The sequence below is a fragment of the Rattus rattus genome, chromosome 8 (genome assembly GCF_011064425.1).
Source record: "Rattus rattus isolate New Zealand chromosome 8, Rrattus_CSIRO_v1, whole genome shotgun sequence".
Lineage (NCBI taxonomy): Eukaryota > Metazoa > Chordata > Mammalia > Rodentia > Muridae > Rattus > Rattus rattus.
The window spans coordinates 53,754,549-53,773,704 of record NC_046161.1 but is presented as its reverse complement, the minus strand read 5'-3'; the positions used below and the strand labels follow the sequence as shown (position 1 = coordinate 53,773,704).

At 37.6% G+C, this 19,156-nt stretch overlaps 1 protein-coding gene and 1 long non-coding RNA gene across 5 annotated transcripts in view; one reads left to right on the top strand and one right to left on the bottom strand.

Annotated features, from left to right (window-relative positions):
- The window catches only part of Myo9a (myosin IXA), a 191,584-nt gene that overhangs the window by 6,588 nt on the left and 165,840 nt on the right, over positions 1–19,156 (bottom strand). For 2 of the 4 annotated variants that reach the window (XM_032909329.1, XM_032909331.1), the window contains 6 exons: positions 15,094–15,286; positions 13,677–13,805; positions 12,852–12,957; positions 11,608–11,739; positions 10,635–10,758; positions 8,813–8,866 (listed from right to left, as the gene is read on the bottom strand). In XM_032909329.1, the coding sequence (XP_032765220.1) occupies positions 8,813–8,866; positions 10,635–10,758; positions 11,608–11,739; positions 12,852–12,957; positions 13,677–13,805; positions 15,094–15,286 (738 nt within the window). The remainder of the gene's footprint in view (positions 1–8,812; positions 8,867–10,634; positions 10,759–11,607; positions 11,740–12,851; positions 12,958–13,676; positions 13,806–15,093; positions 15,287–19,156) is intronic. The other 2 variants (XM_032909330.1, XM_032909332.1) reach the window with 1 other exon arrangement.
- LOC116906591 overlaps positions 1–19,156 on the top strand; it is a 109,482-nt gene that overhangs the window by 16,341 nt on the left and 73,985 nt on the right. The gene's annotated exons all lie outside the window — the stretch shown is intronic.

Sequence of the window (19,156 nt, the reverse complement as noted above, 5' to 3'; positions counted from 1 at the left end):
ATGATAGGACTGAACAAGCATAGGATATTTAGCAAGATATCAAAAATCCAACAAATTAGGTTAAAAGAATTCTATCAAGAACACTGAAAAGAAAATGAACACACTTCTAGCTCTGGGTTCTAAGAACCATTGTGCTGAGATGAGAATCTTCTTTCAATCTAAGCTGTATTCTAAATAACTTCAACCCAATTAAAACTGCGTTCTGTGATCACAGGAGCCAGGTTTCAGGGCTCAAGGGTCATAAGCAGATAGTGGCCACCACACTGACACTGAAGGTGCACATTATGTTCAACATTATAAGAAGTTCTGACGACGCTTCTCTCGGGGAAGATTAAAGAAACATGCCCTGAAACTTAAGTTTTGGTGGAAAAAAGTCATATAAGCGATTGCTATTGTAACATGCTTTCTCAAAAACCTTATATTCTTGAAATGAGGGAGAAAAAAAAATCTCACTATTGTTTTAAATTGTTACCTTACTTCTAACTTTAGTTTCTGGTAACAGCCAACTAAGTTCAACAGATTAAATCTCCTGCCAAGAACAACTAGACCAATATGAAAATGAGCACACACTTGTTGACACTGGATAGCGAAGGGGCAGGAAAGGCTGGCCCAGCAGCTACTGCTGATTTGCAACCTCAGAAGAGATGGCAAGAGTCTGAGCAGAACTGGAACATACTACAGTTGACAACTGCAGTGAGCCTGGAGCTCCATCTGACCCGTGTGCATGTTTATGTCCTTATGAGAACAGACGCATTATTACCGATCAATTGTCCATGGCTGTTTGCTCAGCAGTGGCAGGGGTGACTGTGGAGCAGGTTTTATGACTTACATTACCTAAATATTTACTCTATGACCCCTCAGATAAAAAACCTGCCAACCCCTTAGAATCAAAGGATATGAGTTGCTGCCCCTCAGAACCTTCATGCCTAACACTGGGATCTCAAACGTTCGGATTCTAGACAGAAAGGTAAACTGAAACTACACAGTTCTTACAGACGGAGTGACCTAGCTTCAAGTCATCTAAAGGGTGTGTGTGTGCTATAAAAAATTTAAACTTCTAAGACTGGATTAAGATGATACAATCGCTAGTGCCTAAGGATCTGTCAGAAAAATAAAATTATTCTTTGTAGGTAAGCAATATCATCCCAGGCCTCAAAATACTTTCTACAAATTATTTTCAAATCAAAAGTAACCAGAAAAAAAAAAAAAAAAAGAAAAGAAAATAAAAAAAAAAAAAAAAGATAAGACAATGCAAAAGAAAGCTGGTAAAAACAAAGAAAACAAGATTCTTCAAAGACTGTGGCTATCGGAAAAATGTAAAAATAATCTGTTCAAGCAGGCAGGAAAACATAATTTCATTAAACAGAATGAAAGTTATATCTGAAGAAAATCCAGAATCAAGCCAGAAGAAACAAATGCAAATAGAAAATTTCATAAGTGAAAAAGAGAAAAACATGGAAAAGAGAAAAAAAAAGTAAAAAATGATCCACCATATGCTAAGTGCCATGGTGAATATGAGGCAAAGAGACAGTAGACATTGATATGCAGTCCTAAGCTAAAGGAAGTTCTCAGCAGCCAAGGAAGAAGATGAGTTCGAGATGCAGGAATGAAAACACAATGACAATGTATATTAGAATTCAGGATGTTTTTGTACTTAAAATCTACAAATGGCTAAAAAAAAACAAAACCTAATAGCAATGAAGTCAGACAATGACTAGCATATTAAAGTTCTTGCACATTATCTAGGAAAAAAAGATAAAAAGTACCAATTAATGGGCATTGAACAGGTTAATGATGTGACTAAAGGAATCTAAGACCCCTAACAGTATGAAAAATGAGAGATTATTAAGGGGGAGGCAAGAAAAAAAAAAAAAAAAAGAACAAAGGTAGCCAGAAAGGAAAAGGGAACACATGCCAGGCAAAACAAACAAACCCTGTACAATAAAACAGATTTAAAATATAAACATAGGGGCTGAGTATGGTTCAATAGTTAAGAACACTGACTGCTCTGGCAAAGGACCTGGGTTCAGTTCCAGAATCTACATGTTGGCTTACAACCATTGTTACTTCAGTTTCAGGGCATCAGACACCTTCTTCTGGCCTCCTCAGATACTAGGCATGTCTCGTAGTACACAGATGTGCATGCAGGCAAAATACATTTTTTTAAATCTTAAAAACATAGTATCAACAAAATGTATATAGATAGATCAAATGCTCCTGTTAAAATTGGAAAACTGTCAGAAACATGGTATTTAAGGGCTATGTATAAAATATTATTAAAAAATGGTTGAAAACAGCTGGGTGTGGTAGCTCCTCTGTAATCCTCGTACTTGTGAGGCTATGAGTTTGAAGCCATCCTAGACTGCATAATGAGTTCCAGACCGTTATGATATTATATGATATCTCAAACAAAAACAAAGTTAAAAATAAATAATGAAAAGCTGTAGGGCATGTACACCTTAATCTCAGAGGTCCAACACTTGCAAGGCAGGCACTGTGATTTTGACGCCAGCCTGATCTGGTCTACAGGGTGAATGCCAGGAGAGCCAGGACTACACAGAGAGATCTTATCTCAAAAAACTAAACATCAAAAACTTAGCATAAAGTGAGAAGGATACCTCACAGTGACTAAAGCCAAAACTATGATTATAGCATTTCCAATAGATATTCATTTCTTATGACTTCAAAAGATCTGAAGTAAATCAGCAGCAGAAGTAAAGCATAGACAGAGCTGTGGTCAGCACCAAGGGATTAATTATGTATGCAGAGTAAAGTTTAAGAGATCTAACAGATGCACTCTTCCATAGAATTAAAAAAGATTTCATTCCAATTATTTATTGGTTTGTTTGGAAGGTTCTGACTATGTAACCCTGGGTAGTCTGGAACTCATACAGATAAGGCTGGCTCAAACTTACAGAGACCTACCTACCTACCTCTGCCTCCTCAATTCTGAAGGATTAAAGGCATGCCCCACATGAGTTGTTTTTACACAAATTAGTAAAACATTAACATGGTCATTTAATGGAAGGACATTATAGAACAATTTTACACATATAAACACAGCAAAAAAATCTTGATGCATTACAAACTGAACTGGGAAGTGAGTATTTAATTTAATATCAGTAAAATTCACAATACCCTAAGTCAGGCATGGTGACTTAAGCCTGTATGTAACACCAGCACTCCTGAAGCTGGGGTGGTAGATAACTGCAAATTCTAGACCAGTTTGTGCGACATTGTGAAACACCTCAAAATGACATGAAGTGTTTCAATGTTGATATATTAAAAACAAAAGCGTTAGCATTATACCATAATAACAACTCAGAAAACTAGGAATCAAATGAACAAGCTTAATATCATAAAGAATAAAAATTCTACAGCAAACATCATGCTTAGTGGTGGTGGAACATGCTAAGAGTGATCACTACCACTGTTTCAATCAACACTGTACTGAAGGTTCTATTTCTTTAGCAAAACAAAGAGGAGGTTCAAGGACTATAAAAGGATAGATAAAACTATTTTTAAATGATATAGCTAGGAAACCCAAAGGAATACTCAGAACAGTTATTAGAATAGATGACTTCAGTAAAGTCACTACATGTAAGATAAAAACACCAAAGTAAATTGGATATTTTATGTAACAAGCAACAAAAACTAAAACTTTAAAACAAAATTGATTTATTTTAAGAGTTAACAATAAGATCTCAACATATTAAATAATAAAACACTTAAAAGAACTAATGATCTATATGGAGAGATTATGTTCATGGGTAGGAAAATCAATACCGCTGAAACATCAAATCTCTAAAAAGCAATTTACACAGTACAATCTCAAAAAGCAAACACACAAAAACCCCGGGGTTTTTTTTGTGAAGGTGACTTCATATTTTGTATGACAATATACGTCACAAGTAGTAAAAAGTGAAGATAGGATGACTCTTTAAACCAGTTTATTAAGAAGTTGAAGTAAATGGGCCAGCAAGGTGGCTCAGTAGGTAAAAGCATTTGCTACACAAGGTTGGCAACTTGAGTTTGATCCCTAAAACACACATTAAAAAGCCAGATGTAAAAAAGCCTGATACAGTGGCTTACATCTAGAATTCTAGCATTCCTATGGTGAGGTAAGAAGCAGACAGAATTGTTGGGAAGCTAGTCTGGAGCAAGCAACATGACAGAAACAGGAAGGACACTGTCTCAAAACAAGGTTCCAGGAGAGAATGGACTGCCCAAACAAAGTGCTCTGACTTCCACACACAGGTCTAGCACACCAATGCCTCATATACACGATACACACAATACAACAACTTTTAAAAGCTAAAGTATAGTAGTAGTACTATCAACATGATAGTCAAAATGAGGCACCTTAAAACGGACTAGGCATATAGACAAAATAATGAAGCTTTGAGAAGATAAAAATGATTACAACCTTAGTAAGAAAAATTCTTAAACATATATCAAGTAGCAACAAAACCATATTACACTAAAATTAACCTCTGTCCATCAAACAGTTTCATTTACTTACTTTTTTTTTAAGTCAGAGACTTGAAAGTGTTTTTGAAAGCCAGGCTGGGCTTCAGTGGATGATCATCTAGCCTCTACTTCCTAAGAGCTAGGATCGCTTGCATGTGCCACCATGCCTGGCTTGAAAGATAACTTTCAAGAGAGTAGAAAAATCAAACCATAGAATTGAAGATGCTTTCAACAGAAATAAGTGATCAAAAGAGTATATAAAGGATTCAGAAAGAATTAGGAAAAAAAATTAAACCACCCAAGTATAGAAAACCAGAAAAGCATATTCACCATGTTCACAAACCAAAGTATCTGAAGACTAATCCGATTTGTGCACATTAGAGTAAACGAACAGAAGGCCAAATTTAAGAAGTGGCATGCATTTTATAATGACTAAAAGTATATGTGGCAACATAAGTACTGGGGAGGTGGCGAACCATTCAGAAATTCCTGTATACTGCTAATTGTAGTTCAGCCATTTTGGAAAATGTTAAAGATATATCCCATGACTCAGATATTCCCTTAGGTATATACCCTAGCAAAAATGCACACACACTGCCTATTTTCCTAAACAAAACCCTACTGCCCACAAACAGTACACTGGATAAACTGGCATATACATTCTGGAACAGGATACAGCAACAAGAGCAAACTGAGTTACATAAAGCTAACATCAGATACAAAATAATCCATATTAGACAACTTCATATGTGGCTCAAAAATGAAACAGCACTATGCTTAAGGACACCAATTTTGGTAGCAAGCAACAAAAAGCAAGAGAAGTGTCTGCTGCAATAGCCATTAACTGGCTGGTCTATTTTCTAGTACCCTGTTTTGATTTTGACCATCTTAATATTGATAGTACCTGGAGCTCTATTGTACTTGGGAGACTGAGGAAAGAGGACTCGAGTCCAACCTGCCTGAACTGTTCAGTGGGAAAAAAAAAAATCAGAGAGCTCTGACTAGTAGAGCTGGGCTAGAATGCTACAAGGCTATCCCATAGAAGCCTTTGTCGATTTCTGAAAATAACAAAAAGACATAGTCCAAATGTTATTTCCCCTGTTCTTTTATTGGATATTTTCTTTATTTACAATTCAAATATTATCCCCTTTCCCGGTTTCCCCTCCAGAACCCCCCCCATCCCATCCCCCCACCCCTGCCTCCATGAGGGTGCTCCCCCACCCACCCACCCACTCCCTCCCTCTCCCCTCTCCACCCTGGTTTCCTCTAAACTGGGGCATTGGGCCTTCACAGGACCAAGGTCCTCTCCTCCCATTGATGCCTGACAAGGCCCATCCTCTGCTACATATGTGGCTAGAGCCATGGGTCCCTCCATGTATACTCTCTGGTTGGTGGTTTAGTCCCTGGGAGCTCTGGGGGGTCTGGTTGGTTGATGTTCTTCCTATGGGGTTGCAAACCGCCTCAGCTACCTCAGTCCTTTTACTAGCTGGTCCAAATGCTTTAGTGTGAAGGATCCTAAGTGAAATACCTTTTGAAAGTTTACCTAACAGTACCATTGTTTCTAAGATTTAAGTAGGTCACAATGAAGATGAATAGAAAGTATACTACAGTGCTAAAATGGGTATGGCCTATGGAAAGAGTCTGCTAAAGTTCATAATGATAAAGGTCACAGGAAGGAATGGCAAGACAGAATACATGATATAAACTCACTATTGTCAATCTAAGCCTACATAGTTGAAAATGATAATGAAATATGGATTTTAGGTATGTAGGAAGACACTTCCCACATGAGGAGTTATGATACTTTCTGATGATTCAAAGAAAGTACATGTAGTGGGGACGGGGTGGGTGGATGCTGTATGTGGGTTGAAGATACCAAAAGGAATTGTGAAACATCTAGACTGAACTAGACATAAGTAGCTGGAGGCATGAATCTTAGAATCTTAACAGAAAATTTACCCCAAATAGGGAAAGTAAAAGAAGGTAAAAGATCACTGTTGCCATTCATTGAGCCACAAAAACCAGAAGGAACTGAATTCTCAGATGATGTCTGAGAGATCTTTTGTAGAAAGGAAAAGTCCTTTAAGGTTTTTCTATCAGCCTTGCATGGTAGTCTTGCATAAAGTCCATGCTTTGTATGATGATGAGGAATGAGCTATCTACTGTAGTAGGTTTCAAGACTGATTCAAAAGTTGTATCCCAACACCTGTAACTATCCCATAATGAAAGTTAAAAAAGACTTTAAATATAGCCACGGTGTGTGCTTGCATATATCTTCAGACTTTCTGTGTAGTAGAGTAAACCGGCCAGGGTATTCCTCCTACCTCTAGCTGAGACTTGAACTTTGGATCTCAAGCAGGATCAAGGGAAGTACTCTACCACCAAGTTATATGTCTACCCTTGGTATTCTGGTTCTGAACACAGTTGACAGGTTCCCACTGGAGGTGTGGAAGCATCCCCAAAGGATCTACAATGTAGACAGTGCTAAGATGCCATTCGCCCTTTCAACTTATTACCATTTACATTATTAATTGGTTAAAGCAATAGTGGGTTAAAAACAACCTGCTGACGCCTCCACATGATGAAGGCAATGATACAAAACTGTACGACTAGGATGAATGTCTGCTACAGTCTTTTTTTTTTTTTTTCCCGGAGCTGGGGACCGAACCCAGGGCCTTGCGTTTGCTAGGCAAGTGCTCGTTACAGTCTTTAATACCATGCGTTTCATGCATCAGTCAAGCCATATGATTGTTTTTATTTGTTACTGAGGGTTGTCCTAATAAAGTGTTTGTATAACTACCCGAATAACAAGGCGAACAACTTAGCTGCTTTTAGCTCTGGGATAAAGTATAACTATGGGACCAAGTATAACTATTCACATGAGTATGTTGCATAGATTTTGTTTGACCCTATTTAAAAGGACCCCATTATTTCAAGTGATTTTATTTTTTGTCAGTGATAACACTTTAAGCTTTCTAAGAAACTATTAGAGTTTGGGAAAGTTTTGGGAAACTTTTAACTGCCCTGAGAGCTTCCCTTACGATGTCAATGCCATCAGTCAAAATTCAGATAGAAGATGCTGTCTCATCTTAAACCAGTGGTTCTCAACATGTGAATCCCGACCCCTTTAACAATCCTCAATCTCCAAAAATATTTCATTATGATTCTTAACAGGAGCAAAATTATAGTTATTAAGCAGCAACAAAATAGTTTCATGGTTGGAGGTCACCACAACATGAACTGCAACACTTACAGCATTAGGAAGGTTGAGAACCACTGCCTTAAATGGTACTAACAATGTAAGGGAGACGATAGGTTTGGTCTGACTGTCAGGAAAGTGAATTTGGGGCTACCACTCATCTTCAGTTAGAATACTGACAGAACAATGGTGTAAAACAGCCAAACAGAAACACCACCCAACACTGGAACAGCATCTAGAATTCTAGAATTCTATTTACCCTACAATTCTAGATAAAGGTCTAGTCCACCCTACAAGGAAGCTCACCCTACAACTTCCCAGTTAAAGGTACAGTCTCTAAGGAAGTGAGAGGAATTCAGTATATATATATTCAGTAAATTTGAATATATAAAGTGTACTTCATCTTAAAAGAGACAGAAGCACTGGAAATAAATGTAATAGTGACTTGTGGCTATGATATCCCACAGAAAAGGGCAGCTTTATGATAGAATTGACAGTTACTACACAGTTACTGTTACTAGCGAATGGCATCTGTATTTATAAATCAACAAGTACACACAGACAGGTATTCTAAAACTAGTTTCCACATAGCTTAGTGTTTTAGCTTTCTCCCTTTCCATTTCTCCTTTGCATAATCACTGTTTATAAAGAGGCAACAAAAACAATCTGTCTGACAACACTTAAGTATCTAAGAGTCATATTTCTACATCTTAGAAGAAACCAGAGTGACAGTTATGAGCAGATACGTAAGTATTATTCATGATAGATATGAAAAACCATAATAGGTATTTCAAATAATAAAGTAATTTGCTAGGAACATAGCTCATAGAGCAGAATAACCTTGATACCTCAGTATCTTTGACCCCCACTTTAAAGATTCAACCAAAACAGAAACTCTAAAGGAGGATTGTCTGATAAGGAAAAACAGTGTATTTCAAATGAACATTTGTTCACCTGCATGACACAAGAAAGGAAAGTGAAGGACCTAAAGAAAGAGATTAAGAAAAAGGCAAGTGAAGATTGATCAAAAAGTGGGCCCTGAACAAAGTTTGAACATGTAAGGCAGACAGGCACGGACAACTCCTGGATGAATGAGACACATGATGTGAAGTGACGGTGACACATTGCAATATTAATACATACCGAGACTGAACTGCGGGTAATGCTCATAAATCTAACTGCAATTAGGACAGGTTTCTGGATTAGGAAGGACATGGAAAGGAAAGCAGAAGGTTAGAACGTACATGTCATTGCCCAGTAAAAGAGAAGGCTAAATCTTTCAGTGGGATGAAATGTATCCATTTTTCACAGTACTGAGGAGGAGGGATGCACAGCTTTTCCGTTTTCTTAGAAATAAAGTTTTGCAGTGAAGAAGCTCTTCCTTTCCTTCCTAGGTGGGTACTAATAAATTAGACCTCTGAATACTGAGCTAAAATTCTTAATACAGAATTTGTTTGTTCAAAGTCTCAGGGATCAACCTTGTCTTAAAGACAAGCACTCTACCAACTAATGTAACACCTTAGGCCCAAATTTCACTTTTAAGTAGTATTTTCATTTTTAATGTCTTGGGAAGGGATTTAGATAGTATCCTATGATGGGTGTGCTGGCTGGTTTTATGTCAACTAGACAAAAGCCAGAGTAATTTTCAGACAAAATCTCTATTGAGAAAAATGCCTTTATTAGATTGGTCTGTGGGCAAGCCTGTGATCCATTTCTTGGGGCTGATGACTATGTGAGAGGGCCCAGCTCTTGTGGCTAGTATTACTCCTGTGTAGATAGTCCTGGCCTGTACAACAAAGCAGGCTGAGCAAGTCATAAGGGGTGAACCTATAAGTAGCACTTCTCCCAAGTCTCTTCTTCCATAGTTTCTGCCTTTAGGTTTCTCCCTTCACTTACTGGAATCATGGACTAGAAAATGTAAGCTGAAATATACCCTTCTCCCACTGATTTGCTAATGGTCAGGGGTTTTTTGTTTGTTTGTTTTTGTTTTTTTTTTTTAATAATAGTAATGGGAATCCCAACTGAGACAGTGAACTTTATTTAATGCCTGGGAAAGGTTATGTTTACATTTGTTTTTAGAGATCATCCACTAACCCTACCAACAGACCTCTATGGAACATCTGTGCAAGGAAGCCTAAATAGGAAAAGAAGAAGCAGAGTTATTTCAGTCAGTGTCAGTGTAGATACAGATTAAAATGGCATGGAAGAGGCACTTCTAGGCTCTAGAAAATATAAGAAAACTGGGAAGCTGGTGTTTTGAGAGATTTGCTGAGGATCTGAAGTGATAACATTATCTTATAGACTAACAAGGAGTTAAAAGGTTAAACCTTAATGCATCCGTTGTTTACCAGAACCTCAGATCCTTCTGATTCTTAGTTCATGGTAACTGGAGTTATCTACATAATTGCTGGTCACAGAAGACACTAAATACAAAAAGTCAGTAAATGAAAAAAAAAAATCACTTAGTAGGCTCATCTCAAAACCCAACAACAAATCGTAAGTAAAATCTTTATTTGATCATAGAAGACTCTTAAATGGAATTCTGCTTCCGTGTGAATCAAACGTTTTAGTTCATATTAAGTTCCAAATGATTAAGTACTCTATCAGGAATCTTGGAAGGACCACTAAAAATGGTATGTCTCAGAGTAGGAAAAGATAATGGAAGAATGTAGAGAAAAAGTTAAGATAAAGTTAAGTTCTCATGTCATGGATAGGTAAGGTAAGCAGGGAAGATTATAAACCACCAACTTTTTACTCAAAATATTTTAAAATTCTGCATATTACACATACTTTGTACACATAGCTGAAATAATTTAAAGATCATCAGATATTCATAGCACCTGTGTTCCTTCTGAGAAGTTGCTTTTGTGCATTATCCACATATGTCACAAACACATACTTAAAACAGAAGTCACAAGAAGCCTCCCTCTCCCCTTTTCCCTGTGCTCCATGTTTTGCATCTTACCATTGATCTACGAATCAGTGAGAGTCTGGTCTTTGCTTTATTTTCAGCAAATTCCAGGCTACTGATGTCTTTGAGACGAGCCTTGTATTTATTCATTTGTTCTACAACTATCAGCTCCACACATCTGAAACAGGACGAAAGAAAAAGCGGTTACAAGCAGAAGTAAATCAAATGAAGTGTTATCTCTAGACTACTTTGTACTAAATGTCCTAGATAGTTTTTGGATGAGCTCAGAGAAAATTCAGAATGGTGGTTGACAACCATTTTAGAAACCAACTAAAAATAGTTACAAATCCTAACATTCAGGCTATAATACCACATCAATTAATAAATCAATTAATGAATCTGGGGATAGGACAAAAGCCCTTACATTTTCCAAAAGTTCCTGTGCTGCCATCAAATTGAGAACAAACAGAAGCTAAAGAAAAAAGATGAGGGGCTGGAGAGATGGCTCAGTGATTAAGAGCACTGACTGTTCTTCCAGAGGTCCTGAGTTCAATTCCCAGCAACCACATGGTGGCTCACAACCATCTGTAATGGGATCTGATGCCCTCTTCTGGTGTGTCTGAACACAGCAACACATACTCACATACATAAAATAAATAAATCTTAAAAAAAAAAAAAAGACTAAAGTTTTAAAGAAAAAAGATGAGGGTGAAATATAGAAACACTGAACTAGTACAACCAAAGGGATTGAGTGATAAGGTCATGATTAGACTATAAGCTTCATAGGAAGAGACAGACAGATGGACGGACAGATGGATGGATAGACACAGATAGAGAGAGACATAACTTGACGAAACAGAAATTCATTTAAAAACTATAAGCAGTCCTAAATTGAAACAAGCCTTAGAATAACCAAGAATCTGCTTAAATGCACTGGAACTTATGAAATCATTTACTGTGTTTGATATTTGGATAAAATGGATTATACCAACTAAGGTCCTATAGAGGTGAATGTGGCTGGCCTTACGTGGTAGTCTTACTGATATCTTGAACACTTTGTAGTGGGTCAGTAGTGTCAGGGCAACGGAGAATGCAAGGTGCAAACACGATGGCCAAAGCATTAGCAGACATTCTATTAGTGTCTTCCTGTAGAGCAATCCTAAGGAATAAAACAAAACCAACACAAATGAAAAGAAGATAAAATAACATAATAGTGGAGAGGTATGGAAGAGAGGACAATATGCCATCAACCCCACAGTACTGCACAGACAACCACCTAAGCTTAAGGAAAAGAAAACACTGTAGACTTCCTCAGAGCTACCCCTTTACCTGGAAAATGGACTTTTACTACTCCTTGAAACAGTCTGAGCCATCACAGCTCAACATATAGCATATTAAGAAAATTCTGTAACCTGCTGCTTAACATCATAATGTGTCTGCAGATGCAGAGTTGTGTGGGTTTTTTTCTTTTAAAAAATGATTTATGTGTATTGGTGTTTTGCCTGTATGTCTGTCTGCCTGTGTGACACTGTCCAATCTCCTGGAACTTGAGTTATAGACAGCTGTGAGCTGCTGTGTGGGTACCTGGAAATGAATCCATGTTCTCTGGAAGACCAGTCAATGCTATTAACCTCTGAACCATTTCTCTAACCCCTAGAGTAGATATTTTAATGCATTTCCAAACACCACATCTGACCAGAAAGAGGGTTGTATTCCCAACCACTTCAAATATTTACACAGGGAAAGATATCCATTCCTGAAGCCTCTAGTTAGTCAACTCCTGAGTACAATCTGAACCCAGCTCCCACAAAGTAGTTTTTGTCCAGAGAAAAAATTCTTCTAGTTCAATGTCAAACTGGCTGCTACTTGGAGCCACCATGAGGTGTGAGCTGCCATATGCATTACTCTAACAGTGATTCAGTTTAGCAGATTTCTGCCTGAAGGGATCCAACCCTATTCACTGCCCAAAGGTGAGAGGTGGTGGTGTTTAAACATTGGTAAAGACCAAACCAAGGGCTTTGTGCATGCTAGGTAAGCACTCTAGTGTTAAACTATATTCCTAGGCAAGGCAATGACATATATTCAAGCTCTTCATTTAAATGGAATCCTGACCACACCCCTCCAAAAGACCAGGCATATTGGTACATGCCTTTAATTCCAATACTTGAGTAGAGGCAGGAAGTTAGCTGTGAGTTCAAGTCCAGCCTGTCTAGACAGTGAGTTCTAAGACAGTCAGAGATACATAGTGAGAACCTGTCTTGAATAAGTTACCTAACTAGATGAAAGATAAGGCGTTCCAGTGTATTGAGATGAGTTCGGGAGAGCTGATCAATTACAGAGTACACACCACGGATTGTCTCCTTTCTTTCCTGAAGGCCTAAGACAAATGATAAAAATAGCAAGTTATATTGAATAACCCTGTTACATGTCGCATCTTCTTGCTGGATGGAAACTCTATAGCAGAGAATGATGGCTCCAGCTTGGGGAGACACAACCATGGTTCTAAGCTTATGTGGCTCCCTGTATTTGAATTCCCCAAAGTTGAGTTTGTTCCCCAACAGCCTTTGATGATAACAAGGACATAGGTATTTTAGTATTTTAGCCATTGTGTGACAAACTAGTTTCTCACTAAAATGAACCAACCGTTCTATATAATTATAAATCCTTAGGTCCTTAATACCTATAGGTAAACTTTTACCAATATACTATACAGCTAAAGCATAGAGGCCATCTAGTATAAAACAGACAGGACAGTTAGCTTCAGACACAGTTCTTGCTAGGATTTACAACTGAATGAATGTTTTAACTCACCCTAAAATCTCCTACTTGATATTTTACTGTTTTGATAACTACATCTTCCAGTTACTTGTGAGAAGCAACAAAAAGTGGCTTATTCAGAAACTTTTAAAAGAGTCTATTAAAATTCAACATGTGAATAGGTAAAAATGCACTGGCAGTTTGTATTGACTGTCCCAAGCTTAATTTAGGACCCACAAAAGCTAATCTATCACAGGAAGCCTTAATAATGACTGCAACACATGGCATTGCTTTATCAAGTATAGGCCTTTCTTTTAAACCCAAGAAGCTTGTGCTTACCCATAGCTCGAAGGAATTCCTCATAGAGTTCAAAAGTCATGAGTGGATTGGGCAAATCACGAAGCCATTGTTTGAATACACTTGCAATGACATGTATGTTATAGTCATCTAGGTTTACACTTTCAGCATCTATTTAGAGACAAGAGTTAGTAACAAAGCAAACATGCAAAATATTTAAACTGTATACTTCACAAAGTAAACCTACTAAAAGAAGCCTTCATGTTTCGTAATTAAACTAATGTATATGTTCTACAATTTCCTTCCATGCTTGGAATTGCTACTTCAAACCATGAAAGAATAGTGTTGGTGTCTGTGTTTTCTAAATATCTTGTGAATACAAATAAAAAAGATCGTGTTTTCATGAAGGAAGAATCAACCTGCTGCAGAGGAGTCTGCTGGCTTCTGATTTTGTCCCTGTCTTATAGATTGGTCTATGTACCATACTCTTGAGTATCAATGCTTCAGAAGTCCAAGGGGACTAAACGCAAGGCTGAGTTAGAAATGAGAAGGCAGGAAAATGTGATGGAAACATCTTCATCTTGTTTTGCAGTTGCATAGTTCAAGAGTGAGCCAAACCTGACAAATGCCCCAAATAGTGTACACAAAGTTCTTTCGGTCAGAATTTATCAAGTTTTAGCAGGCATTTTCTGTTATTTTCATAATAATTTATTTCTCACTGATAGTGAGAAAAACCACTGGAGTTCTTAGTCACACAAAGACAACTTTTGTATCTAAGTTTTGTTTTTTAAAAAAACTATTTTTTTTCTAACAATGATAAAGAACACATTTCTTTAATGAAACCAAAGGCAAACCCTTGTATGTACTCTGGGACTAAGCTTTACACTCATTAAGTACTCAACTCACTATTGGTTTAAATAACTAAGTCCTTAATGTACATAGGCAGGCAGGAAAATCTACTGCAAAGAATCCTGTCTGTGGTCAGAACAGTGAGGACTAACAGGCAGTACTGTAAATTATGGATTCAGAGAACACAGGACTAAATTCCAACATGGTCACTGGTTGGTGATGAATAGTTAGATGAACTCTTCTGTCAGCCTGATTCCTTATCTGTAAGTGCAGATAAATAATGTCTCTGAGTCTTAAAACTCTGAAAATCTTTGTTGCCTTAGATCAACATTCTGTTAATTTCCCTGAGTCTACATTTTCCTTCTCATAAGTGAAGGATATCAGAATCTAATTAGTCTGATAAATAGATTAAGATCTTTTTCAAGTACCTTACAATACTTGCTATAACTGATACTGTTAGTACATGTCTGATGAACAAAGACTCAAAAATAGCAAAGAAGCGCCCCCAAAAAGTTCTGGCCCTACATTTAGAGAAGCAGTATATAATAAAACTGAAATAACTTTTAAAATAAAAGTATGACATCTTGATTTACCTACATTACTTTCTTACCTGTATCTAGACCTTGTCGAAGCTCCTTGATTTTATTAGTTGAACCAGACTTTCGGTAAATACCCTCGGTATAAAGTCCATGCATTTCAATGTAGTTTATGAGCTTCTCTACCACTAAAGGAACAGCTCGGTCTTCACTAGTCAGACGGGACAGCTCAACCCCAAATTGCCGAGATGACAGCTCTGGATCATACTAAATGAAAGGTAAATTTTGTTTCTAAATGCATTCAAACACTATAGAGCATGCTTAACCAATTTTATTTTCCTAGTTTTATATAGCAGATAACCCTAGGGGTTGGCAGAAAATGGAATTGCGGTTTAAAAAGTACAAATTGATGAGCTAAAAATCAACGCAGAAATCTTTCTTTCCTTTTCTTTTATCTGCCTCCTTCAACCTATTAATCACCTTCACTTCATTCCAACCATCGGCAAGCTTTTAGTCACTCAGCCTACTCTCTGTACACTCACGTCTCAGTTGTGTCTCATCACCCGCTTTCAACTTATGTTACTGCTCATTTGAACTACTCTAACAGTATCAAGACTAGTTCTCCCAGCATGAGTTTCCTTCTCCTCTAACATATCCTATACATGATAGCCTCCTTTATCCGCAGACATTTTTAGTGGCTAGCTACTATAGACAAGTGAAGTAATGCATTGGTAAGACTGATACTTAAGGCCTTGCATTGATTGTGATTTCTTGTCTTAATTGATACATTTGTCATTATGATCTAGATACCAGGAAAACAAAAGTAAGAGAGAGCATGCCCCCTAAAACTAATGCTAAGGTACTACATTAGCACGTGGAAGTAAGTAAACTGGGTAATTACTGGGTAATTATAGAAACAGGAAATAGACAGTTAAGTCTGGCCTTGACAGTAGCTCAATTGGCAAAGCACTGGCCTAGCTTGCTTGCGGTCCTAATTTGATCCCCAGCACTTGAGAGGAAGAAGCAGGAGAATCCAAAGTTCCAATTCATCCAGGGCTATGCAGAGTTCCAGGGCAGTCTGAGATACATGAGACTCTCATTTGGTATGGCTAAACTAAGAATGACCAAAAAGCTAGGCAAAGGCTATGAAGTACACTTGGACGTTACTCTGACAGCCAAAGAGACACTATTGGAGTATTTTCCAAAGCCATGACAAGAGTCAGTTTTCTGTTATCACCCATCTATACATTTTGCATGTCAGCAGTTAATTCTCAGAGAATTCATTCCAAATTTAATTTGAAGATGTTAAATCAGTATCAAATAACATCCCTAATACCACTACTAGATCTAAGGCAGAATATTTAGAATATTTAAAGGATGCACATTAAATGTTAGTATTTTCACTCCATCAACTTGGCTAAATTCTTGCAATAAACTATTATATTCTACTTAGTTTCTAAGGATAAATGGCATAGTACCACCTGGTATGGAGCAAATAATAAAGAAAAATTGTAATAATGATTACTGAAATGATTTAAGCAAAAATACACATCAACAAATAGTTTTGCTACTGATATGATACATGCATCAAACATATACTTATCATCTTATAATATATGTTCAGGCTCTTCCTATAGCATCAAAAGGTTAATAGCTGAAAACTGAAAGAAAAACTAGAAAACAGTTGAGGCTACTAAATAACAACTTGAAGGGCAGCTAGGTTTAAACCCAGGAAACCTGAAATAAACATGCCCAAAACTCTACATATTCTTGGGGCTTGCAAGAGGGCACAGGGGAAAGGCACTTGCTAAATTGAACCTGAGGTGAACTAGGACTGACACATGCAAATTGTTCTCTTGACTTACACATGTGTGTAACAGCATGTGAAATAGGTCACAGTGCCCACATACAATGAGTAAAAGTAAAAAAAAAAAAAAAACTTTTTAATATTTTTTCTTTATTACTTTGCTAAAGTTTATCTACTTTAGTTTTTCCAGAAATCAAAACTTTGTCTGGTAGGTTTTTATATTGTATAGACAGCTTTGATTTCTCATTACTATTTCTTCTGCTCCTCTTGAGTATAATTCGCTGAGCTTTTGGATTGTCCTCCATGAGATGGAAGTTTAGTCACTTCTAACTATATTTTTTCTCATCTTTATTAACTTGAGTATTTCTTATTTACATTTCAATTGTTACTCCCTTTCCCAGTGCCCAGGCCAACATCCCCTCAGCCCCTCTCCCTCCCCTTCTCTATGGGTGATCCCCTCCCCATCCTCCCCCAATTACCACCCTCCCCCCAACAATCACATTCACTGGGGGTTCAGTCTTGGCAGGACCAAGGGCTTCCCCTCCACTGGTGCTCTTACTAGGTTATTCATTGCTACCTATGAGGTTGGAGCCCAGGGTCAGTCCATGTGTAGTCTTTGGGTAGTGGCTTAGTCCCTGGAAGCTCTGGTTGGTTGGCATTGTTGTTCATATGAGGTCTCAAGCCCCTTCAAGTCTTTCAGTCCTTTCTAAGATTCCTTCAGCGGGGGTCCCGTTCTCAGTTCAGTGGTGTGCTGCTGGCATTGCCTATGTATTTGCTGTATTCTGGCTGTGTCTCTCAGGAGAGATCTACATCTGGTTCCTGTCGGCCTGCACTTCTTTGCTTCATCCATCTTATCTAGTTTGGTGGCTGAATATGTATGGGCCACATGTGGGGCAGGCTCTGAATGGGTGTTCCTTCAGCCTCTGTTCTAAACTTTGCCTCCCTATTCCCTGCCAAGGGTATTCTTGTTCCCCTTTTAAAGAAGGAGTGAAGCATCTGCATTTTGGTCATCCTTCTTGAATTTGATGTGTTCTGTGCATCTAGGGTAATTCAAGCATTTGGGCTAATAGCCACTTATCAATGAGTGCATACCATGTGTATTTTTCTGTGATTGGGTTACCTCACTCAGGATAATATTCTCCAGTTCCAGCCATTTGCCTATGAATTTCATAAAGTTATTGTTTTTGATAGCTGAGCAGTATTCCATTGTGTAGATGTACCACATTTTCTGTATCCATTCCTCTGTTGAAGGGCATCTGGGTTCTTTCCAGCTGCTGGCTATTATAAATAAGGCTGCTATGAACATAGTGGAGCATGTGTCTTTGTTAAATGTTGGGGCATCTTTTGGGTATATGCCCAAGAGAGGTATAGCTGGGTCCTCAGGTAGTGCAATGTCCAATTTTCTGAGGAACCTCCAGGCTGATTTCCAGAATGGATGTACAAGTCTGCAATCCCACCAACAATGGAGGAGTGTTCCTCTTTCTCCACATCCTCGCCAGCATCTCCTGTCGCCAGAGTTTTTGATCTTAGCCATTCTGACTGGTGTGAGGTGGAATCTTAGGGTTGTTTTGACTTGCATTTCCCTTATGACTAAAGATGTTGAACATTTCTTTAGGTGTTTCTCAGCCATTTGGCATTCCTCAGCTATGAATTCTTTGTTTAGCTCTGAACACCATTTTTTAATAGGCTAACTATACTTTTAATGTACAGATTTAAAGTTATAAAATTTCTTCACTATTTTCCCTGTGTCACAGTGTTATCATTAGTTAAAAATATTTAAAATGTTTTTCCATTCTTTTTACAATTCTCCCAGCCTGAATATTTTTGTGTGTGTAAGCTTTTTAAAAAGTTCACTAACTTTTCCTTCTGTATAGGCTGCTAAACAACACCAAGTTTCAAATTTCAACTGCACTTTTCTCCAGAATCTCCACTTGATTCTGTTAAAATCTATACTTAATATATTTTAGTTCATTGGTGAACTCCATCTTTTTATCTAGTATTTAAACATAACCATTAAAGTTTAAAGCTATGTACTTAATACTTCTTAACTGTTGAAATTTATTTTATTGACTACTAAGTAGTCTAATTCCTGTGTCTGGTATGATATTTGACAAAATTATAATAGTGCTGAGTAATGTTCTCTCTCTTTGGAGAGCTTCCTCCTCCTCTCTTGTGGGTGGTCAGAATAAGGAAGTACCACCATAATATAATTAAGGACCACCCCAAAGCTAATTGGTAAATTTGTTAAGCTCAGTCTATCAATGATTCACTCCCGTTCATAGGGTGTATTTCTTGAGATGGTTCTCAATGAGAGTTTAGAAAACTGATTT